Genomic DNA, 16,184 nt, shown 5'->3' with positions numbered 1-16,184 from the left:
GTAAGATTACTTTATAGACATGGTCATTTTTCCTTTTAGTGAGTAAAATGCTTGAAATGAAAAATTAAATGAATACTATTTAACACTTTGCAGACACTATAAAAATTCAATCATGTTCTTTCAGAATAAGGTATATTCAGATGTATTTCAGTCTGCAGATAAATACATTGAGGACTTAACATTAATTAGTCTAAGTCCAATCTTCTGGTTTATTTATATTAAAATATTTTATCTTTCAAAGATAAATTTTTTAAGAAAAGACAAACTATAAACACTCGATAATAAAAGCATCTTAAAATTACTTCTAATATAGAAGCTACCCATTATATTAATCTAATTAAATTTCATATTTGGTCTCAATATTTCCTCTAGTCTTTAATTAAATGTTTTTAAATAATGAATATTGACATAGTACTAGCACTGACATGTTAGCTATAAAGTATTTTCTTTATATCAGCAATTATTTTTTACTAGCAAGTTTTTTCTACTGAGTCATACCAGGATTAATATTCATGAGTTCTGATACTTCCTTATCTTGTAGGTATTTAAATAAAAACACTGCATAACCACATCAGATCATCTTTATTTTTATTTACTTAATTTTTTTTCTTTATTGATTTTAGAGAGAAAGGAAGAGGGAGAAAGAGCTAGAAACATCAACGAGAGAGAACATTGATTGGCCGCCTCCTGCATACCCCCCACTGGGGACCAGGCCCATTACCTGGGCATGTGCCCTGAGCAGGAATCGAACTGGCAACCTCTTGGTGAATGGGTTGATGCTCAACCACTGAACCACACTAGCTAGGCTTTATTTTTTCAATTGGAAGAAGTCAGAAGCTCATTTTTATTTATTTGTTTTCTTTTTTCATTAATCCTCACCAGATGATATCTTTCCATTGATGTTTAGAGAGAGTGAAAGAGGAAGAAGAGAGGAGAGAGAGAAAAAGAGAGAAATATTGATGTGAGAGAGACACATTGATTGGCTACCTCCTGCACAACCCCAACCGGGGCTGGAGTTTGAACCTGCAGCCCAGGTACGTGCCCTTGACTCGGAATCAAACCCACAACCCTTCAGTCCACAGGCTGATGCTCTAACCACTGAGCAAAACCAGCCAGGGCCAGATCATCTTTATTAATCTACTTATAATTTATTTTTAGAATGGAAGTTTTACTCCCATATATTTTGGTGGACAGATTATCAATTATTAATGGAAATTTTGTAATACCATTCTTACAGAACACTTTTTTAATAGAATGTATTTCCAGAACACTAAGTTTTGTATAGTTCAAATAACTTTCAGGGAGATTTATTTTTAATTTTCTGGGGTGTGATAACACTAAAATAGTTCTACTTTAAAATCTTACTTATAACTCTAAAAGATGACCTATTTATATAGACAGGAAAATCTTACCACAACTGCATATATATATGTTCTTTATTAAGCATAAAATAAACATATTTTAAAATGAAATTTCATACCTGGCAGTCATCCACCTTTGTTCTCATTACTCCTTTCATATATTCCTTGTCCATGGTAGGAGAGACACCAAAACTATTTCCCATACATAATATTTCTGCTTTTCCATCTGGATAAGTCACTTCTACAGAACCATTCAGAATTACTGACCAGGAATCCAGCTAATTCAAAACATGAAGACAGAGAAGAAAATAATATCATGATCATGCAGTTGTAAATGCAAGAATGGTCCCTATAAATGATTTAGCAGACCTTTCATTATAAAGATGGAACAAATAAGTAAAGTTAATTGTTTACCAAATTCACAGAACAAGGATAAAGCACAGCCATAGATCTATGTCTCTTTGTATGTCTAGCACAGGGTGCCCGAAATTCCGCTCTCTTATTTTGACTTTGCATAGTCGTCTCTAAAATAACATGAGGGAAAAACTTTCTCCTGTTCCCCAAAATACATGTAGTAAACAAGAAAAAATGATCACCACTGCCTCAATATCAGTTGCTTCTGACCAAAAGGCATTATATTACGAACATTTAGTTTATAAAATCTGTCAAGTTAACACATAAAAATATCTCTATTAATATCATTTAAAATATTGTTAATAATTATAAATAAAATAATGGATCTGAAATACTTTGATGTAATAATAAGCATATCATAATTCTCGATTTATTCAAACTTGTTGTCTATTCTTTTCTAAGGGGAAACAGAACTGGGTTTCTGTTTATTTGCTGTATTGACAGAACCTCAAACTGAAACTTTTTAAGTGGTAGAAATATTTACTAACCTCTTCGCCATCATTTAACACTATGGTTCCAGCTCTTTCCACCACTGCAAATACCATCACAGCACAGAGTTCTCGTCTCACCGACATTGTCATATTGGCAAAGGCAGGCAACTGGTGCATAAATTCCAAGAGTTGTTCTGAAAAGCAAAGGTACTCGGTGTAAAAATTAAACTTTTTTTTTTTTTTAAACAAGCAACCAAAAAGAATGCTCTAGGGTTCTTTATTTTTAAAAGCCTTACTATTTGACCCATTGAAAAATATAATTACTTTAAGTATCTTTAGTACAAGTTGGGTTTCTTGCAGGTCTACAAAGATTTGACATTTCCTTGTTGCTTCAGGAGCAACCGTACACACTGTAATTCAAATTCTAATGGGAATGAATAAATTAATAAACTTCAAATGAGAAATTCCTGTTGAAAATGAGTTGTGATCTTATTAAGGTTTGTTGAAGGGTAAAATGACAAGCTGAAATGAAACTGAGCTCTGAGAATTCTTCAAAAGCCACTCTAGTCCATTCCAGTCCTCCCAGTGCCTCTGGGCAAGTAGTGCCTGACACAATAAGCAGAAATAAATACCTTCAATCTACAGATACTCCATTAGGTAGAAACCAAAGGGTATTTCCAATGGATCAGACAAATCTATAAGAACTAGTCAATTAAAATTTTATATTATACGACAGGTGCAAATGACAATTAATATATTATTTCTTATCCTACAGATTGGCAAAAAAGAACGTCAAGTGTGATCAGGTGCTGGCAATGCGGTGGAGAAGCACTATCGGTGTGGTTCCAGCTGTTGACACGATGGGTGACTCCACAGTCTTTCCAAGTCCTGTGGTCTCTGTTTTTAATTTTCTCCATTATTAGCTTTACTAATTACTTACTAAATTCTTTCCTTACTCTTCCACATGGCTCTTTGAGGTACATGTTTCCTTTTTTATTTCACAAGGAGGAAACAGAAGCTCAAAGTCATACAGTTAAGAGGTGGCATATTTTACTCATTTGTAAAAAAAAAAAATAATAATAATATACATACCTTTACTGGACACTTGGGAGGATCAAATGCAATAAAGATAAGTCCTTAACACAGAGTAAGTATTTACTAAATTAGAACTGCTACTACTGTCTTTATTATTATACTCATATCTTTCCAATTTTAGCTAAGTAAAAATTCCACTATACTTTTCTTGTTCTCACATAATGAAATTCTCCTTATGCACATTCCATCGATTAAGATGTATGACAAATTTTATGTTGTTAGATATAGTTTGTTACTTGCAAAAACAATGTAGAATAGAAAGATATATTCTATATATGAATGTATATGACATATACATATAAATGTATATTACATTTCCAGAAGGTCAGACTAGGTGATTTTCTCCGGTTCAGCTGGGTAATGTCTGCTCTGATTAGACCCTATGTCATCTCTCCTGTGTAAGACCTATCTTTTCATTCCACAGGGTGGCTTTGGTAACCAGGAGCATAATAATGATGGGTGGTACCCAGGGACTCTGTCCAATAAGACAGTGTTCTTCAATTTGACCCAGACTGATGTGTCAAGAATTAAATTTCTGTTGCAACCAGCATTTAAAAAGAAAAAAGACGTAAGAGTATCAAAGCATATCACTTACAGAAAGAATGTGTCGGTGTGTTTATGTTATTTGGTTCTGGGGACAGCAATAAAGCAATTTTGAAACTGCTGCAAGAGATGACCCATATCTATTACACATGGGAGGTAGGAATCATTGTTTTACAAATGTACTGGACTTTTGATCTGAAGCATAAAGGCCAATGAACAAGTTGTGGTCCTCTGACTAGCACATCACAGCTCTGCTGCTTCCAGTCTCTGTTTCTTCAGCTACACCGCACCCCCCGCCATAAGGTATTAAATTATTACCTAGAGACTAGCCATTTTATTCTTTTCCATCCCTTAGTAAAAGCCAAATTTTTTTGGACAGGCAAAGATTCATGGTCTTAAGAAAAATATGAGGCTGGAAGTTGTCAGAAATATTTTCAATGTAACATAATATTTAGACAATAATAAAGTAAAATTACCAACACATGTATGAGGGAACAATTGGAACTATACGAATATGAAGTATAAAATATAGTCACTAATATTTGCTATGATGATTTGAAGTGCCTTGCGTAGACATATTTCTTGCTTTCTGACAGATTCCTACTCCATTCATAGATCATAAAATCAATTTGTGATATATGAGTAGTGACTAACATTAAAAAGTACAAGATCGAAAATATCTGTGCATGACATATAATAAGGATAAATAATAAAAGAGAAAGAAAATATCTGACAACAGAAAATGTCTATCATCCTTCAGGCTCAGATGAAAAACAAAAAATAAATAAATGGCTAACCAGATGGCATCTAAGAGTTTTTAAGAGTCTCAAAGATTCATTAATGGTATCACTGGTTTTGTGATAACTTCTACTACTTACTATACTGGAGGTTCAGAGCAATTAAAAAATAAAGAATTTCTATCACCAATATTTCAAAAAATAAATATAAAACAAAAGCATTTTGCTAAGGGCTCAACATATACTCTGATAATGCTACAGGGATCTTGCAGAGTTAAAGGGTCTAGAACCAAGAATTCAGGACTTGGAACTGGTAACAAGGTAGTCCCTAGGACACAGAAAAAGAACTAGCCATGGATGGGAGGGCAGACCCTTTTTCTTCTCCATTGCTTGAAGAATATATTCCAATATGACATTAATTTTGTTTGGAAAGGGATATTGCTGTTTATAAATGATATCAGCCATTTTAAATAACATTTTTCTCCTAGTAAATGTGACACAACGGGAAACGAAATAAACAACTTACAGACCAGAAACAGAAGTCAGTTCAGAAAATTAGCTTACTTTGTTCGCTTTGGTTTAATTTTATGTAAGAAACAATATATATATAGATATATTTAGATAGATAGATAGATAGATAGATAGATAGATAGATAGATAGATATTGTTGTTTAAATCTATAGAGTTTTTTGGTAGTGCATGAAGGGGGGGGATTTCTTTGAAAGGGATCAAAGTAGTTTTCTACCTAACAGCCATTAAATAATTGGCTGCCTACAAATTATGAGTTGGAGACCAAAAATAAATAAAGTCCCTTTTTTTGAAGTGATGAAACAAAGGTACACCTAAGAACAGGGAAACTCAAAAGAAAAAAAAATTAATTCCTGTAGTTTTTAAAATATGATAAAATATTAACAATTTCATTTGATTCAATCCTCCCCTCATCAACACACACCATGCTTTCTTTTTTTGTGTGAGGGTAGAGGAAGGTGATTAGGAAGAGAAAATATTCATTATACAGATGTTTGTAGTTTATATGAAAGATGTCTGTTTTAACTAAATATTGGATGATGAGTTTGATTAACAAGAGTAATGGCAAAAGATAAGGCTAAAGAGTTCTCATGTGTAGCTTTATTTTGAGGAGATAGAATACAAGATCTAAGATCTCATGGGGACCAAACAGCACTCATTAGGCCTTGTCTTAAATGATAAGGGTTTATTATTTTAAATAAAAGTGTATTTGATAAGAGCAAGCATTGGAATCATTGCTGCTCGCGAGAGAATTAGCATTTGAGGAAGCACATTAGGAAACAAAAAACAAAAAAACACCGCCAATAGCTTTGCATTATTTTGTAGGAATGAGTATAGATCCTGCTTTCCAGAAATGCCAGGAGAAAAACCTCAGATATAAAGCAAAAGTCTTGTCATTTTTAGGAATGACATACTACACATATTTTAATAATCATCTTTTCTTCCCTCACTATACTAAAATGAACATATTCAAAAGAGAAGATACATGATCTCACAAATGGATAACTTTCACATCAATCTGTTCATAAGCAGTGTTCGATCTAATTTAAAAAATGCTACGAGCAAGGATTCTGGAACAAAATGGAAAATTGAACACACTTCAATTTTATTCTCTCTTTAAAAATACAATAAAGAGACTTTTAAAAAGAAGTTGGCAAAGACAAAGCGAATAGGGGAGTGAAATGCACTTTTGGACACTGGAAACCAGATGAACATGCGGTATCAGACCCAAGAAAGCAAAACCCTGTGCTTTCAGAGGGTAAAACAGAACAACTCCAATTTATTCTGCAGAACCCTCAAAAGACTAAGAAACCACCAGCACCTCTGGAATGAGGAGTGGCGGAGGTAGAGGAGGAAATGGGCTAAAATAAGGAGGAATTAGAGATGTGCCTCTGAGAAGCAGTTAACTCCCTTACTCCTGCGGAGATGTAGAGGATAATTACCCAGAAAGGGTTAATGCAGACCAAAGGCACAGCTGGCTCCTCTTTCTCCTTCATTCAGTTCTGAGCCCTTTAAAGGGGAATTACTAGTTCTACCTTCCAAAAAAGGGCTCCTGTTCACTCTCCTCCCCCACCTCCATCACCCCTTAACCCCACTTTATTCTTCAGACTGCAGCAGAGCAAGGACCTCATCTGCCTTCCTATCCACTGAGATGTCAGGACCTAGAAAAATCATCAGTACATACATAGAAGGTGCTCAACCTAACTGCATGGTTATCACATGACATTCATCTGTAAATTGCTAGCAACTCCTATACATGACTTTATTATATTTTAATATCTAATCCAAGGGTTTGCTTTGTCATCCTTAAATCCCTAGCATATGCATATAGCCTAAATGATTAAAAACTTTTCTTCAAACATAATGTTTGTCTCCCTCAAACACATGAAATAAACCACTCATAACTATGCTCACACTGTCCTATATCCAACCTCAACAGGTTCAGTGCCTTGAATTTCTCCTCAAATACATACTGGCCCAAAATGAGTTGGGGACGTGGTAGAACAGATAATTTGGTCTCGGGTAATGTGGTTACAGACTAGAACCATGGTGGACAGAGACTGTAACAGATGTTGCACTCACTCCCAGTGTTCTGAGGAAAAGCCAGGGTGCAGAAGGCATATCAAGCACTAAACTGTTATTACACAACCAACTCTGGCTCTGATGAGCAAGGTAAATAAAGGGAACCTCAAGCAAGCAGAGAGCGGATATAAACCACTCAGCTTTTTCATGTTAGGGTTCACTTAAAAAAAGACTCAACTCCCACAGCTCATATGCTGCTAACTTGACGTTCTGCTGTCTTCTTCCACGCGTGTCATCTTCACGTGGAATCAGAGTCGAAGCAAAGTCACCTCCGTGGCAATTTTACCAGCTGCCACTTGACTAATGTTTACATACAGAAAACATGAAGCTTAGCAGGAATAGTGCTCACAAGAAAATTAACATAAGTAATACTGCTTGGAAGACTACATTTATTTTTATCTTTTGTCATAAAATAGGCTAAGAAAAGGTGCATATGGAAAGGTTTCTTCTTAGAAAGTTTTTTTGTAGACTCTTAAAGATACTGAGTAAAATTGATTAAAAAATGTGTTTTCACCAAATCCTACTGTTTATACAGGGGAAATTTCTAAATTAATGATGCTTAAAGCCTGCTATTCTTGGACTCTATTTTATCAGATAATTTTACTTCTAAATACTTCAAATTGCTCTTAGGTTGATGTTCTTGGCCAAACGTACCGATGTCGTCGTCTGTCCTGTCGATGGGGTCCTTCTCCAGGCAGTCTCGCACAATGTCCCTGCTCATCAGAGGGTCCGACGCCCTCTCGATATCTTCCTCATCGTCGTCGTCCTCGGAATCCACTGCTGTTTCCGGCAGCCCGCTCAGGTCCATATCACCAGCCTCACTTTCTGTGGCCTTAAAACAGACCAAATACTTTTTTAAAAATATGTTTTCATTGATTTTTTAGAGAGAGGAAGAGAGAAACATCGATGTGAAAAGAGAAACACGGACCAGCTGCACGCCCCCTGCTGGGGATCGAGGCCACAACCCAGGCATGTGCCTGACAGGGAATCAAACCGGGACCTCTCAGTCCATGGGACTAGGCTCAACCCACGGAGCCACACCAGCTGGGCCAAATAATTTTTTTAAAAACTGGTTTAAGTAAATCTTTTGTACCCAAAAGAAATAAGAACAGCCCTGGCCAGTGGACCAAGAGTCCTGAGTTCGGTTACCGCTAGGGGCACGTACCAAAAAAAAAAAAAAAAGAAAGAAAGAAAGAAATAAGAACAAACTTGGTTTAAACTTGGTTTAAAATATTACACTTTTTATAATATCAATTTTTCTGTAACAAAGTTACACATACCCAACATCAACAGACAGTTATGTACCCAGTACTATACAAAATAATTACTTCAGCAAAATGAGTGATTTTACTTCCTATTAAATTTTGTTGGGATTAATGATTTTATCTCAATATTTTTTATTTCTTATCTGAGCTGTCATATGGCATATAAAACAGTAAAATAAAGAAGAAAAAGTTTATGTTTTCACTCCTTTAAAAAAAAGAGAATGGCTTAAGCTCATGTTAATATTTTCTAAAGTTTAACAAAAAGAATTTTAATCACATTTTCAGTTTGTTATGTACCATATCCTGAACTAAAATACATACATTATAAGAAAAACCTAAGGTGAAAATAATTGAAGACAAATTACTTAGTGAGACTAGTATAATTAAAAATGGAAAACCTAATGTCTGTAGAACAGCTCTCCAACAAAAGTTTTAATAAATACTACATAATAAACACCATCACCGCCCTGGCTGGTTTGGCTCAGTGGTTGGAGTGTCAGCCCACAGATCGAAGAGTCGTGGGTTCAATCCCGGTCAAGGGTATGTACCTCACTTGCAATTCGATCCCTGGCCCTGGTTAGGGTCGTGCAGAGGCAACCAATCGATGTGTCTCTCTCACATTGATGTCTGTCTCTCTCTCTCTCCCCCCGCACCCCCCCAAACTCTATTTGAAAATCAATGGAAAAATATCCTTGAGTGAAGATTTATAAATAAACAAACAAATAAATAAATAAATAAATGCCATCATGAGCAGAGGTGCTCCAGCTGGGGGAGCAATAAGGTCTGTGGCCGAGGCAGAGAAAATCAACTGTAACACGCTTAGAAATACATCGCCTAATTAAAACTCAGAATTCATGAACTGTCTCTAAATCCTATAATGAAGCTTAAAGAGAACTTGATGGGATGTAGTATGCCAAGGCTGTGATCAGAGAAGCCAGGCCAACATTGTGGGTGTTGACACATAATTTAGAAGCATAGAAATGTGACCATTTGCTAAAGTTTCTTCTGATTATATGTTCACCTGTCACATCTCTACATCAAACAGGATTATTCATCACCTTATATTTTCAAATTTATGGTCTTCTATATACACATTCCTTAATATGGAGAAGGAATGCTACTGAAGACAAAAATAGAAACAGAAAACTCTTGTAAATAACATAGTTATATAACTTAAGATTTTTCTTTAATTTGAAAACATCTAACATATGGTAAGAGATGAAAACTATATTAATACCATCTCAAAGAAATCATTACTATCGTTTAAATGAATTGTATTTGTCTTAAATAGAATCAAAAAGACTTTCAAATGTGGACTGAATATCCCTCCAAAACTGAACCCTTCATTTATGTAAATGATCATTAGTTGTTTTCTGTTATGTGTATTCTATTCTTTAAGAAACTATTCATAAAATGACATTCACTAAACCAGTAATTTAGATTATTTTTATTTATTTATTTATTTTAAATTCTCACCCAAGGATAGCTTTTCATTAATTTTTTCAGATTGAGTGAGAGGGAGAAAAGGAGAGAGAGAGAAACATTGATGTGAGAGAGACACATCTACTGGCTGCCTCCTGCATGACCCCAACCAGTGCCGTGCAACCTAGGTACTTGCCCTTGACTGGGAATTGAACCCAGGACTCTTTGGTCTGCGGTATGACTCTCTAACTGCTGAGCCTAACTGGCCAGGACAGATTATTTTTACTTAAATAAACACATATTTTATTAAAAAATACTACAGAATTCTTTTTAATAATATGTTATAAAAAAATTTTTTTTTCTTTATTGATTTTACAGAGAGGAAAGGAGAGGGAGAGAGAGAGGGAAACATTGATGAGAGAAAACACTGATTGGCTGCCTCCTGCATGCCCCCCACTGGGGGATCCAGCCCACAACCTGGGCATGTGCCCTGACCAGGAATCAAACCGGCGACCCCTTGGTGCGTGGGTCAATGCTCAACCACTGAGCCACACCAACCAGGCTTAATAATATGTTTGAAATAAAACACTAACTTTTTGGGAACCTACTAATTTTATAATATCACTTTCTTGTGAGCAACGAGATGTTTGGAGACAGAGTGAAGTTAAAATTTAATGAACACCAACTGGTTTACAGAAGGGTATTCAACTTAAGAGGAATGCCTGGAACCTAGTAGTTACTGAATTTATTTTTGTTGAATGAACACACAAACCCAGAGTTCAATAGTTCAAACCTCAGCGCTACCATTCACTATGTGACTTTAGCAAAGTTGCTTAACCTCTATGAAACCAATTTTATCATCAGTAAACTGGGGTTACATCTTGCCATTCATAGGACTATTTTTGGATTAAATAGAGAAAAGAAAGCCAATTACAAGCTACATAAAAAGTTCCTTCCTCAAGGGGACACATTTTTTGCATCAGTAATTGCATACCTTTACCTCTCCCCATCTCTTGCATACAATTTATATTAGCAGTTGTCAAAAAAAAAACCCCACAAAACTCCATTAAAATCCCAACCCCTTACACATTGTGAAAAAACTTTTCTCAGGCTAACTGCATCTATTAAATTCTGGTTAAATGGCTTATAAAAATAATAATAAAAACAGTGATCCTTTATTGAATGACTACCAGGTATTTAGCACTACATTTGATGCTTTTAATACATAATAATTACTCTTCATAGCCATTCAGCAAATTAGATTGCCCCTATTATTTTTAATCCTCACCCAAAGATATGTTTTGTTATTTTTTAACTGATTTTAGAGAGAGAGGAAGGAATAGAGAGGGGAGAGAGAAACACTGATCAGGTGACTCCTAGACATGCCCCATCCAGGGATCAAACCCAAAACCTGGGCAAGTGCCCTAATAGGGAATCGAACCCATGACCCTTTAGTGCATGGGATAATGTTCCAACTAAATGAACCACAGAGGCCAGGGTAGATTTCCCCTATTTTTTACATGAAAAAACCACTAAGGTAAATTAAATAAATTGTTCAATATAAATAAAACAAAATAAAACCCAGTAATTGTGCTAGGACCCAAAATCTGCTCTAACAAATACAAACTACTAAATACTTTGCACTAAAATACTTTGGCCAGTTTTCTCAAAAGACTGTCTTCATAAAGAGATTAGTTAAAATATAATAAAGCGATGTTTTCTGCCTCGTTAAGTCATAAAACAGAAAATGTTTAAAAATACATATTTGCATATAAACATAAAACACTTGCTAAATTTCTAGCTTCCTCCAAACTATACTATTACTAAGATTAACACCCATCTTTAAGCTCTTTTATTCTAAATAATGATATGCACACAGACACTTTATATTTAAAAGATATCTGATTATATTTGTCTCAGGAGCTAGGAAAAAGGCTTATATATTTTAGTTAGGCAAATAACTTCTTTCCTAAATTAATTTATCTTTCAAATGTATAACCTAACACAGATTTAAATGCACATGATAGCTATAGTAATAATTTTAAAAAACAAAAACAACCCTATTAATATTCTCAGATCAATACTGAAAGGGGACTACATATATTGTTATTTAAAATAGTTTTTAAAACCAATTTATTTTGCATTTGTAAGGTTATCAAGAAAAGGAATAAAGTGAGGAAATATTAAATGTCATAAAACTCTAGGGAAGTGTTAATTTAACTAGAATAAAAATAACTACTGCCCAGCTGGGATTGCTCAGTTGGTTAAGTGTCCTCCTGTGCACCAAAAGGTTGCTGGTTTGAGTCCCTGTCAGGGCACATACCTGGGCTGTGGGTTCAGTCCCCAGTAGGGAAGCGTCTGGAAGGCAACCTATCAATGTTTCTCTCTCACATCAATGTTTCTCTTTCTCTAACCATTTCCTCAGGTGAGGATTAAACAAATAAATAACTACTATACATGTTTATTAAGTACTTCAAAATCATTTATAACAAAAATTAACTTTTTGTGCCCAGAGGTGTGGCTCAGTGGGCCGAGTATCATCCCATGAACTAAGAGGTCCTGGTTCGATTCTCAGTCAGGGCACATGCCCGGGTTGTATGCTCGATCCCCAGTAGGGGGTGTGCGGGACACAGCTGATCAATGTTCCTCTATCACATTGATGATTCTCTCCTTTCCTCTCTATCTAAAAAAAATCAATAAAAACATATTTAAAAAATAACATTTTGCTTATTAGATATCCCACACATGGATCCCCATGTTTAAGAGAGTTGCTCAATAGTATTCTTGATGTAAATAAATTTTGTGCAGAATTTCAAACATGCATATTTAACCCAAATAGTACCTAAATTTACGCTAGATGTATATTTAGGCTAGAAAGTTACAATGAATGCTACTGCTGATAGTAATTTAACTGAGACAACAAAGTATAGAAATCGCAGACAAAAGCATATATATAGAAAGTATGAAAATATATTTTAAAATAAGTATAATGCTTGCATTAAGTATAGTTTATGTATCATAATTTATGCTGTTCCTATCAACATAGACTTTAAAATTATGTATATGCCTAAAAGAAAAGAACAATTTTTAAAGCTCTTAATGTAAATTGTTAGGTTTCTTTCCAAATACTGACAATCCTAATAGGTGTAAGAATGTCTATATATTTATTATTAGAAAGTCTGTACTAATTTGATAGAGAAAAAAAGTTTCACATTTAAATCTTCATATACTCAATTTCTAATATTTTAAATATTTTAAGGTAGGTATAGACACTTGCATGTTTTCTTCTGCAAATTACCTACTTTTGCCCTTTGAATACTGTTATTTCTGAGCTGAATATTCTTCTTGTTAATTTGTATAATACTGACTTTAAATGTCTCCGTTGATCTTTTAATTATTAAATTTTTTGATGACTCATTATACCATTAAGAATTTTATAACTCTTGGAATTTAATCTTAGTTATGATATAGAGTGAGACTACAAAATGACTCCCCCTCTCCAAAGACCATTTATTGAATAATCCATCACTTTCTTTATTGATTCATGTGGTTTCCTCTATTACTACATCCTTATACACAAGTTCCATTTTGCTTGAACTCTTTGTTCTATTGATCTGTCTATTTCTGTACAACTATTTCCAGTCCCCCTAAGTCACTGCTCTGCTAATCACACCTTTCAGCTGGGACCTTATCATGACTGGAAATTGTATTGTTTCACATCATCAACTTATCCATTCTGCTTTCTATCACCAACCACCTCCTACTTCTTTTGCTTCTTCCCATCTTCCATCTGCTTTCAAGGTAACCTTTTTTCTTTTTCCAACTGAAGCATGATCTTCAGTCTTTAAGACTCCACTACTTTCTACATCTAGCTCTCACACCTCCAGCTAATATTTCAATCACATTCATTAAACACATCTGTACTGCATGACTATGGTTTTCTGACAGTATACTAGGTTCTAGAGAGAAAACAAAGACAAGACAGAGAAGTTCCCTGACTTCTGGAGGCTGTCAATCTTGTAGGCAGACAGAACATAGAAAGTAATAATTGTTTCAATTAAAAATCTAAACAAAAAGACTAGTCAGGAAAGAACCAAAATGTAGGGCCTACTTTTTAGAGGGGAATTAAAATAAGAAGAACAGCTCACTGAGAAGACAGTCCTTTAAAAAGAAGACACACACAAAAAAGGATCACATTAGGAAACATCATTCCAGGCAGAAGGCACGCAAAAACAAAGCTGTACAGTGAGAAAGAGCTTGGCATGTTGCTCCATCCGTCTTTGTGTTAACACCCATATAAAAAACTTCAGTCCTGGGTGAAGCCAAATCTTTGCTTTCTTTGTGTGGAGAAAATTACTTAAAAGGGCAGAGGGAAATCACTCTGTATTTAAGGGCACCAACTCGACTGAGCCGCATTGCTCTGGTCAATTTGCTTTCTTACTCTCTGAAACTATTTCGAAACTTCTCTCTCCTTAGGACTCTCTACTAGCCGGTCCCCTTTCTCAGCAATGAACTCAACTCTTCGGAGAGAAAAACAGAAGACATCAGATAGAAACTCCTTTTTCCAAACTTCCCACTCCAAACCCACCATGATAGGTCCTTTTTAAATCAAATGAGAGTTTCTTTTCTTAAAGTTAGTTATTCTACTTTGTTCTTGAATTCCTCTCTCTCAACCTCTCAGAAAAATGATTTTACCCTTTTCTCTTATTCATAGCATCCAGTTTCAACCTCTCTGTGCCCATCTCATGAGCATTTGTACTCACTTCAATGTGACAGGTTTCTCCTAAATCAGAATTGTACCAAGATGAAATGAGCTGCCACTAGAGATAGCTGCCCATCCCTGGACTTGTTCAAGAATAAACTGGATGCTTGATTGACAGGAAAGTGGCAGAGAATTCAAATACAAGAGTGGTTACCACGCCAGATGCATCTGTCAGGTTTCTCCTCAGCTTAAAAATTTCTGATTTACAGATGTCAGATACGGTCTACTGGGGATCTCTGGTCAATGTTTAGTTTTGAATAGCCAATAATTAAATCCTTAGATACATCGATGGATTTATTTCCTTATGAAGGATACATGCCTGCCATCAAGTTTGAAATGAGCAGACTTTAAACTCAACCAAAATGAATCAAAATACACAGGGATCCTTTTTTCCATCTACACCCTCCCAGATAAAGTCAGACAGAGGGCTGCAAGCCCCACACATCAGAGCAATTTGGAGTCCTCACCCAAATTCTGACACGCAGACATTCTGCTCGTAGCTGAGAAGAGCAGCGGTACCATCAAGATTTTCCTCATGAACTTACCACAGACCATAAAGTAACAGCACCAAGGTAACAGCACATAAAGCAAGCATTCCCTTCCAAATATGTCTCAATCAATTATACAAACAACTCACTTCATTCTTACAAAGTTACAGTCAGGTTTATATATATTTGAAGAAAGCAGTGGTGACTTCTACAACCTCAAGCTGTGTTCCCACTATAGATACTTAAAATGCATTATCAGTTTGCCCAGTGTGGCTCAGTGGTTGAGTGTCGACCCATGCACCAAGACGTCGTCAGTTCGATTCCCAGTCAGGGCACATGCCCAGGCAGTGGGCCTGATCCCCAGTGGGTGGCATGCAGGAGGCAGGCAATCAATGTTCTCGCTCATCCATGTTTCTCTTTCTCTCCCTCTCACTTCCTATCTCTCTAAAATCAATAAAGGGAAAAAAATTTTTTAATGCATTATCATATCAAAGCTTAGAAGATAAGGGTTCTATCGTGATGTTTCAATTAATATGAACTGAAGCACAGCTTCCACTTATATTGTTGATTGTCCTGTTATAAGTGACACTCTTGAATAAATGTTAAAAGATATCAACTCCTAAAAAATAGGCAATATTGGAGTGGGAGTGGGAGGGTGAGTCAATTTGCCCTGATCAGCTACCTTTTCCCCTTCTAACATCTGAAAATGGGATTACTTCCTAAAGATTTAAATACAAGTTAACACGTAATTCATCAAAGTGGAAATTTGAAAAGTTATTTTAAAGAGTCAGATTAGTTATATTTCTTATTGCGAAATAATGGAGAAATTCTTAATTAGTCAAGAATCTGCAAATAATTGCATTTGTGGCTATCAATTATTAGTTTTCTACAATACCCTTGAATTGTAAAAAAGTATGTAATATATCACTTCCTTAAAAGAATATTAATTTTCTAAGATCTATCCAATTTAGGACCTAAATATGTTTTGCCCTAATGGTTTTCTAACTGTTTAGTTACTTTTAGTATTTTTTACAAAATAGAAATTTAGCACTGCCT

The 16,184-nt window shown here is 35.2% G+C and overlaps 1 protein-coding gene across 30 annotated transcripts in view; it reads right to left on the bottom strand.

The window, feature by feature from the left end:
* The window catches only part of RAPGEF2 (Rap guanine nucleotide exchange factor 2), a 247,229-nt gene that overhangs the window by 35,589 nt on the left and 195,456 nt on the right, over positions 1 to 16,184 (bottom strand). For all 30 annotated transcript variants that reach the window (XM_036239933.1, XM_036239937.1, XM_036239934.1 and 27 more), the window contains 3 exons: positions 7,846 to 8,023; positions 2,264 to 2,400; positions 1,481 to 1,639 (listed from right to left, as the gene is read on the bottom strand). In XM_036239933.1, the coding sequence (XP_036095826.1) occupies positions 1,481 to 1,639; positions 2,264 to 2,400; positions 7,846 to 8,023 (474 nt within the window). The remainder of the gene's footprint in view (positions 1 to 1,480; positions 1,640 to 2,263; positions 2,401 to 7,845; positions 8,024 to 16,184) is intronic.

Source organism: Molossus molossus, unplaced genomic scaffold (assembly GCF_014108415.1).
Source record: "Molossus molossus isolate mMolMol1 unplaced genomic scaffold, mMolMol1.p scaffold_m16_p_4, whole genome shotgun sequence".
Lineage (NCBI taxonomy): Eukaryota > Metazoa > Chordata > Mammalia > Chiroptera > Molossidae > Molossus > Molossus molossus.
This window is presented reverse-complemented; position numbering and strand designations above follow the sequence as displayed.